At 41.0% G+C, this 9,544-nt stretch overlaps 1 protein-coding gene across 4 annotated transcripts in view; it reads left to right on the forward strand.

Annotated features, from left to right (window-relative positions):
* Nucleotides 1–3,978, forward strand: part of Mtdh (metadherin) — a 52,470-nt gene extending 48,492 nt beyond the window's left edge. For all 4 annotated transcript variants that reach the window (XM_051159452.1, XM_051159450.1, XM_051159453.1 and 1 more), the window contains 2 exons: nt 1,346–1,502; nt 2,636–3,978. In XM_051159452.1, the coding sequence (XP_051015409.1) occupies nt 1,346–1,502; nt 2,636–2,706 (228 nt within the window). In that variant the 3' untranslated portion in view covers nt 2,707–3,978. The remainder of the gene's footprint in view (nt 1–1,345; nt 1,503–2,635) is intronic.
* Nucleotides 3,979–9,544: the final 5,566 nt, after the last annotated feature.

Consider the following 9,544-nt stretch of genomic DNA (forward strand, 5'->3'; position numbering starts at 1 on the left):
ATTAAAGGCGTGCGCCACCACGCATGGCTTGTCTAAAAATTTGATAACAGTTTTGAGGATTTGTTTTCATTTTGCTTTGTTGTCGTTGTTTGAGACAAGGTTCCATACAGCGCTGGCAGACCTCAGACTCACTGTATAGCTGGCATAAATTGCTGAACCTCCTGCCTTCACATCCCAAGTGCTGGGATTTTAGGTGTCCACCTTTGTACCAACAGTGACAAGTATTTTAATCATGTTCCTGCCATGCAACTATTGACGAGTCAGAGAAGACTAGTTTATGAAAGATCTAAATCAGTGACATGAAATAAAGATGATTTCTAATTGGGTAACCTGCATGTGGTGGTTTGAATAAGCCTCCTTGTAGGCTCATATATTGGAATGTTTTAGTCATGAGGAAATAAAACTCTTTGATAGATTATAAGGATTAAGAGGTGTGGCCTTGGAACTCTGTGTTAGCCTTGGCTGTCCTAGAGCCACTTTGTAGACCAGGCTGGCCTCGAACTCACAGCGATCCGCGTGCCTCTGCCTCCTGAGTGCTTGGATTACAGGTGTGTGCCACCACACCCGGCTCTGAGGAAACTTTCACAGGTAGCAGACCAGCTCTAACAAACAGTACTGCTAAGAGAAGGAGCTCTAGCAGTACAGGTTTTGTTTTGTTTTTGTTTTTTGTTGTTGTTGTTTTATGATATATGCAGTGTTCTGCCTGCATTTATGCCTGCCCACCAGAAGAGGGCACCAGATCTCGTTACAGATGGTTGTGAGCCACCATGCAGTTACTGTGAATTGAACTCAGGACCTTTGGAAGAGCAGCCAGGCTCTTATCCTCTGAGCCATCTCTCCAGCCCCTCTAGCAGTATTGTTCTAAAGTAGTGGTAGTCATACTTCCCCATTTAGATTTGATGCCTTTAAGGTAAAGAATACCTCAGTATGCATAGAGGTGAGGATTACAGCAAAAAGTGGCTTGACATGTTAGTGTTTTGTTGTTGTTTGGCTGGTTTGTTTTGTTTTTTGAGAGTTTCCCTGTGTAACCCTGGCTGTCCTGGGACTCGCTCTATATACCAGGCTGGCCTAAAACTCATAACAATCCCCCTGCTTCTGCCTCCTGAGTGCTCAGACTAAAGGTGTGTGCCACCACTGCCAGGCAATGTTTATCTTTTTTAATCTTGAACTATATTCATAGATACTGTAGGTAATGTTTAGTTCTGCCACTAGAGGGCAGAAATGAGTTACAGTGCCACCTATAAACCATTTTAATTTTGCTTGCTGCTAAATAGTCTCTGGATACTGCTGTAATACTTAATATATGAAATTTATACAAAATTCTGAGAATTTCATTCCAAAATAGCCTATCAAGACTCTTCCACCTGCTATCTCTGCCGAGCCATCTGTTACCTTATCAAAAGGTGACTCTGACAAGAGCTCTTCCCAAGTGCCACCAATGTTACAAGACACAGACAAACCCAAGTCAAATGCTAAACAAAACAGTGTGCCTCCCTCACAGAGTAAGTACTTTGTCTTGTTGTGGTTTTTTCTTTACCTGCTTTCTGAAAATGTATTTTGTTCCTTGAAACTTCATAGACGAGTTATAACGGTCAGATTGCTAAAATACTGTAAGCTGTAAGCAGTGAGAATGAGAAGCCAGCTTGGGCCGTACCTGCCCCATTGACTACTTGCACATGTCCCTGGGGCTTCCTGTTACTTTTTCCCACCTTTTCACCAGCTGTCCCAGGCAGCCAGCTTAAGTAATATAATGGTATCCCATCTCAAATAGAGGCAGGAAGGAGTAGAAGAAAAAGAAGAAAGTTTCTGTAGGTTGCTATCAGTTGAGTATCAGCAGTCACAGTTTTTGTGGGTGTGGGTTTTTGTTTTGTTTGTGGGTGTGTGTTTTGTTTGGTTTTTTTGTTTGTTTTTGTTTTTTGTTTTGGTTGGTTGGTTGGTTTGGGTTTTGTTTTGTTTTCTGTTTTTCTCTCTCTCTTTTTTTTCTTTTTTTTTTTTTTTTTTTTTTTTTTTTTTTTTTTTTTTTTTTTTTTTTTTGGTAGTGGTGGTTTGTTTTTGTTTTGTTTATTTTTTGTTTTGGTGGTGGTTGTTGGTGGTGGTTTGGTTTTTTGAGACAGGGTTTCTCTGTGTAGCTTTGGCTGTCCTGGACTCACTTTGTAGGCCAGGCTGGCCTCGAACTCACAGTGATCCAGCAGCTTCTGCCAACCAAGTGCTGGGATTAAAGGCGTGCGCCACCACGCCTGGCTCAGCAGTTAAAGTTAATAACTTGGGTTAGAGAAGAAGAGAGGTAGATAATAGCTAGCTTGAAAGTATCCAAGACTGGAAAACTTGGAAACTATAAATTTTGAATATTTAAAAGAGTTTATTTCAATAAAAAACAAACAAGCTTATTTCATTGTTGTTGTTTGTTTGGGGGTGGGTTTTTTATTTTGTTTTGTTTATTTGTTTTTGTCTTTTTGAGACAGGGTCTCTTTGTAGCCCTGACTATCCTGAAATTCATTCTATAGATCAAGCTGGCCTCAAATTCAAGAGATCTGCCTACCTTAGCTTCTCAAGTGTTGGGATTAATATTGTTGATGTGTACAACCATCCTTATATTTTCCTCTCCTCCTCCCTCCCCATTTTCTTTTCCTTTTAGCCAAGTCTGAAACTAACTGGGAATCTCCAAAACAAATAAAAAAGAAGAAAAAAGCCAGGCGGGAAACGTGAATTTTTTCCTCTGAATTGGACATGTGTTTACAAACACTGTCTTGAAGATTATGCTGTTTATGCAATAATTTGTGAACATGTACAGAGTTTTATATAAATTTAAACCAATTTTTAAAACAAAACTGAACACAACCACCATAAGATGGAATCAAAAGAAAGTTAATTTATGAAATTAAGAGGTCAACAGAATACATACTGCAGTACTGGAAGACACTTGGGAGAGTCTTTTCAATTAAACGAGAATGATCTTAATTTAACAATATTATCCTGGTTTTACAACAGTTCCCTGTTTACAACGGATTGTTCACTGTCTCACCTGCAGCTGAGGAATAATGGATTCTAATTAGAGAAAAGGCTGCCTAGAAACCAGCAGGCAGCTCCTCGGACCTTATGCACGAACTTAGACCATTTGAATCTATTTATGCTTAAATCAAAGTGCTTTGATCAAATGCATAATCTGCCATATCTTTACGTATTTGTTGTAGCGATTTGTATTAAAAGAATCACAAGTGCAAATAAAAAGTCATTTATCATTTAACTAAACTGTCTTGGTTTAGTTTACAGTTCTTTAAAAGTTCTTAATTCAAACATTGAAAAAATGCAATTGACAGACACTTGTATGGCTTACAAAGTTATTTTTGATAGTCTTACATTACTTGAATTATTCAAAGTAACAGTATATTTTAAATTAAGAAAGGTAAACTATATTATTTGTTTGATACATTTAAGACTGAGACTAACAAATAATGCTCTTGTTTATGATTTGAAAACTTTTCAGGCAAAATCCAACTTAATATTTTTCCTTTCCCTAGCAATTTTTCCAGTGTCAACTCTTTGTTGCTAGCAATTTTTTTTACCTTAAAAATGAAGTGATTCATAACTTCAGAGCATATGATAGAGAGTGGGAAGGTAGTCAGACAGCTTTAATTGACATTGTCGAGACCTCCAGTTATCAGGAATACGTCTTTTTACTGCCTTAACCTGTAGTGCGTAGAATATGCATCAATTTCTTGGAGGGGATTCATGTTTTTATAAGAATTTTCATTAACTATTAAATTGTGGTCAAAAAAGGAACATTTTCTGCTTGAAACTGTGTTGATATAATTGATGTGTGATCTGTCACCATTTTCAGGCACTGTGTGATCCCTAGGAAACTGGCAGGCCTCTCTGTAACTGTTAATAGTGCATGCTCGGCCATGTACACTGTAAATAGCCTTTACCAAACGTGTTTGACAAGGACCATAATTAACATCACTTAGTGAATTGTGATTTTTTTTTTAAAAAAAAGCCATGATTTATTGATGTGAGTGGCTTGTTTTCATGTGGAGCCAGGAATGACCCTGTTTAAAAGCTATAACCAATGGAACTGATCTATCCATTAAATCCTGTCTTTATATTTGACTATAGTTAATAGTATTGTCAACTAGGAAAGCTACAAGATGTAAAATGGCTTTAGTTCTGCTGAAGACTGGCCTTATTAATGGACAGCTTTCCTCACAGGCAGTTAACAACTTTTTTATTGGGTGTTAATATCTGTTTCAGGAACATGGCAGTATGTTTATATGTCATCAGAAGTTACGTTTGATTGAATGGGATTTCTAAATTAATTGAATTGTTTAAATAAATTCAGAAATGGATAGCATTGTTTTTATTTGCTTCACTATTGGGGTGAATACCAATTAATGTGCCAGGAATCGAGCCTGCAGATGGCTGCTGTGAGCGTCATGTTCCCTCATGGGGCTGCCACGCTGTGTCTCAAGGAGAATTTGAAGGGGAGTCTGTAATTACAGAGTGTGCCAAAAGGTCAGTGCTCACAAGTTTAATTGAACTCTCTCAACTCTACCTCACCATTCCTTTCTCTTAGACTTCTTTGGGCTAGGTCAAACATGAAATTGTTTCTCAGTTCAATAGCTCCCAATTCAATCACTTATAGGAGACAGGACCTTATACCAGGTATCAAGAATACCGTCTTTTTGAGGAGAAGCGGATCATGGGAGTGGGCAGGCACAGTGACTCATTGGGTGGGTCAGTGTAGAGATGGCCTGTGTGCCTGCCTGCCTTCTCTCTGGCTTACAAGCCGAGCCATTCATTTTGTTTTTTAGGAGGCAGCTATCCGAGTGAAAATTAAGCCAGTTCTCTCACATTGTTCTTTATAGATCTTTATGTGGCAAGACAGTGATTTCTTGTCACTGATCAGAGAAGCTGGTTTCTGTCGTCAACAGAAAACTCTGGAATCTAGGTAATGGTGATTAGGGAGTGGCAATGGAGAAGGCCTGATGCTCTGTGCTGACTGGGGTGGGGTCCCTTGGTGCCACCTGCCTCTCCAAAATAAGCCTCTCTGAAAAGCCTTTGCTCTGGAGCGGAGCACGGACATGTCAGGGCTCTCCAGCTGCATTGTCCCTATCTATACCCTAAATTGAGAAACAACCAGTTGAGAGAGTCCAAAAAGAAAGCATTTATGTAATTTACCATGTTTAATTTGTGCATGCATTTTATTGGGGAGGGGAGGTTGGAATAATTTATCCAAATCTAATGGTATTATTTCATAGGCTAATTCAGTTTGTATTTTAAGTTTTAAAAAAAAAAAAAATCCCAGAGGGTAGTAATTAATTGCTGAGTTTAGTTTTTCTTAATTAAAAACAATCCTCTATTAATATAGTGTGAAATATCAAAACTTAGCATTTAGGTTTAAGGTATCTAATGGCTATCTTAAGGTTTTCCTGTAAACTCTTTGCACAAACTGGAATTGGAATTGCTTTCAGAAGACTTGGGGAATGAAAATATGTCATGTGTAAGATGCACTGAGTGATGTAAATAAAACAGACCATTTTTGTTTTGTTTAAATTGTTTGTTATATTCTATGTGGGAAGGGACTTTGTCCTTTTATGTTGTGTTCTATGTAAGATATCGGGCCTTTGATTTGTGGGTTTTGTTTTTCCTTTCTGTAAAACCATTGTTTTCGCACTTGCCACCAAAGAATCAAATATTTGAAGCTAAAAAATCTGAAAATGAGCATTTTCAGCTGGGAATGTTTATACGTTGCTTTAATCTCAGCACTCAGGAGGCAGGGCAGGTAGACCTCTGTGAGTTTGAAGCTAGCCTGGACTACAAGGTAAGTACCAGGGCTACAGAGTGAAACCCTGGAAGTGGGGTTGATCATTTGTGATAATGCCTTCCAAGGGGAACAACCATAGGTCATCTTAGTAGGTGTGACCTTTTAGAGCAAAGAAATTGGACTATAATTTGACATGCATTAGTTGGTTTGTGGGTAAGTTGATACGCTGTATTCCTATCAGTAGTGACTTAAAATATTTGTTTCTTTTGCATATAAAAATCTATGGAGATGGCTCCATCCTTAAACTGTAGTGGATAACTCCCATATTTAAAAAAAAAAAAAAAAAAAAACAGCAGTAGAGTGGGCCTATAATCCCAGTACTGGGGAGGCAGAAACATCCTGGGGCTTGCTGGCAGCCAGTCTAGCCAAAATGTTGCGATCCAGGTTCAGAGAGACCCTGCCTTTTAAAAGGTATGGAGAGTTAGGAAGAGGACACAACTATTGTTAGTCTCTGGCACACATGCAAACCTGCACAAACATGAATATGCACACACGCAGGTCTAATGTGACAGTGAGTATCCCTCTGTGTTGCTTCCTAGTGGCTGAAGACAGCTACTTTCACTACACATTTCCCATAAGCACCTGAGCCATTTGGAAACGATCGGGTGGTGGAGGCGGAGGCTGGAGTAGTTTTTTTTCAAGGTTTCTGTTATTGAGGAAGAGAATTGGGCATTGGACACTGCTGCTAGTCTCTAACACAGTATACCTACTGCACCAAAGTATTTCTAAAGCATTTATGAAGTTGATTTAGCTTTTCCACCTTAAGACTCTTGGATGCTCCAATTTTTCCCCCTTGAGATAAGGGCTCACTATGTAGCTCTGGCTATCTTGGCACTCACCATATACCCCAGGCTAGTCTTGAGCTCATAGAGATCCACTTGCCTCTGCCTCCCCCGTGCTGGGGTTAAAGGCCTATGCCACTACCAGACCTGCCCCAATTTTCTATTTAGTAGATTTTGGAATGCATTTCCACCACTGTGTAGCAGCTTCAGGGATGGGAGTTAGCTGAAGGCAGGGTAGCTTACTGTACAAGCATGGGGTCCTGACTCCCAGCACCCATGTAAAATGCCAGGCATGACCTTGTCCCTGCTTGTAACTCTAGCACTGCAATGTGGGGGGAGGGCAGAGACAATAGGATCATGGGCGGGCTGGTGGCTGTAAGAGACCTGGTCTCAAGGAAATAGGGTGGCAAGTGAGAGAGTAAGATATTGAGCATCCTACCCAGGCTTACACGTGTGTATGCCACCACACTAACAGGCTGACAGTCTGTTGTTACTGCACACTGCACGTGTGGGTTATAAATTGCAATAAAGTTCTATCTGTGCAAAGTCATTAAAAATTAAACACTACTGCTGTTCTATTCTTTTAACAGGACAATAACTTTGGGGTTTTGTTGTTTTATATTTTGGTTGGTTTTTGTTTTTCGAGACAGTGTTTCTCTGTGTAACAGTCTTGGCTATCCTGGATTTGCTCTGTAGACCAGGCTAGCCTAGAACTCTCAGAGATCAGCCTGCCTCTGCCTCCAGAGTGCTGGGATTAATGGTGCGCCCCACTGGCCGGCTAGTATTTTATTACATTATTAATGTGTGTGGGCACAAGTGTGCTGTGGAACCCATTTGGAGGTTAGAGGACAATTTCCTGGAGGTTTTTTTCTCTCCTTCCACCCTCCAGGGATCAAACCCAAGTCTCTAAGCATGGCAGCAGCCACTGTTACCCACAGAGCCATCTTGCTGGCCCAACCGTGTGTGTGTGTGTGTGTGTGTGTGTGTGTGTGTGTGTGTGTGTAGCACGTCTCATTTGTACCAAAGTATTCAAAATTAATATATGCAACACCAACAGAAGTTTTCGATTTTGGTTTTTGAAACAGGATTTCTCTATGTAGCCCTAGCTGTCCTAGAAATCACTCTGTAGACCAGGGGCTAGCCTTGAACTCACAAAGATCCATCTGCCTCTGCCTCTGCCTCTGCCTCTGCCTCTGCCTCTGCCTCTGCCTCTGCCTCTGCCTCTGCCTCTGCCTGGGATTAAAGGTAGGTGCCACTATCACCCAGAAACTTTAAAGCATAATAAAAGACATGTCTAAAACTACCACTCTGCTTAAATGAAGCCTTATCAGTATGGGAACATCAGGCAGGAGTGATCTTGACTGGATGAAAATGGCTACTTTCAAATTCCTACCTTGGGAGAGATGGCTAAGGATCCCAGGTAATGTGTACCCTGGACTCAGCCTATTCACAGTAGTCTCATAAGACACTTTTAAAGACACAGCTGAGCTGGGCCTGGTAGTGAACGCCTTTAATCCCAGCACTTGGGAGGCAGAGGCAGGTGGATCGCTGTGAGTTCGAGGCCAGCCAGGTCTACAAAGTGAGTCCAGGACAGCCAAGGCTAACACAGACCCTGTATCGGGGCCGGAGGCGGGTGGAGGGGGGGTTATGACATACAAGATTATAATGTTAGGCTGAAGGTGTATTTAACAAAATTCAATATCAGCTGGGCATGGTGGCGCATGCCTTTAATCCCAGTAGAAACAGGCAGATCTCTGAATTCGAGATCAGCCTGATCTACATGGTTGTAGGACAGCAGGGATATGTAGAAAGAAAGATCCTGTTTAAAAAGCAACCATTCCATAGCTACACACACACCTTTTTAACTTAATAGACATCATCACAGCACCTCGGATGCCAAGGCAGGAGAGCTTGGATTCAAGAGCAGCCTGGGTTCCATAATGAGACTGTCTCAAAGTAAATGAAGTCATCTCATCTGGTGTGGTGCACACCTTTAATCTCACCATTTGGGAGCCAGAGACAGGCAAATCTATGAGTTCAAGGCCAGGCTGATCTACAGAGTGAGTCAAGGCTACACAGAAAAACCCTGTCTCAAAAGAGAAAGAGGAGGGTCAGTCCTGAAGAGATGACCCAGGGGGTGATGCATTTGCTGTACGTGTCAGAGGACCTCAGTTTGCATCCACAGACCCAGGGGTGTCTGTGACGTCTGTAGTCACTGTTCCTGTGACAGAATGGAAGACAAGATGCCTGGAAGCCTGTGAGGGGACTAGACTTGGGCAAACCCCCACTCAAGGTGCAAGTTTCATGCCACAGTACACAACTTTGCATCCAAAATATATACTGATACTTCTAAAAATCATAACTAGAACTGCAGAGACAGCCGTGTGGTTAAGAACACTGGCTGTTCTTCCAGAAGACCCAGGTTCTGTGGGATCTGAAATCCTCTTCTTGCCTCAGTGAACACCAGGCATGTACATGGTATGTAGATACTCATGCAGGCAAAACATGCATACATATAAATTTTTTTAACTAATTAATTAAAGACTAGGTTAGAATCTAGCAAGGACACCTAGTGGGGAGATGGCTCAGAGGTTAAGAGCACTGGCTGCTTTTCCAGAAGACCCAGCAGCTCATTACATTAGGTACTGGTCCATAGTAAACCAAACACTTGTTCACTCAATGCACAAGAAATAAACTTCTTTTTAAACAATTTTTTTAAAGATTGGGCAGAATACTGTATAAATAATAAATAACAGTATTCTGCCCACCACAAGAAGGCACTGGATCTCATTACACATGGTAATCTCATGGTCGTAAGCCACCATGTAGTTGCTGGGAATTGAACTCAGAACCTTTAGAAGAGCAGACAGTGCTCTTAATCTCTGAGCCACCTCTCCGGCCCAAGAGTAAACTCTTAAGTAGGTCAGAGATCCTCTGTAAA

This window comes from Acomys russatus, chromosome 17, assembly GCF_903995435.1.
Source record: "Acomys russatus chromosome 17, mAcoRus1.1, whole genome shotgun sequence".
NCBI classification, from domain to species: domain Eukaryota; kingdom Metazoa; phylum Chordata; class Mammalia; order Rodentia; family Muridae; genus Acomys; species Acomys russatus.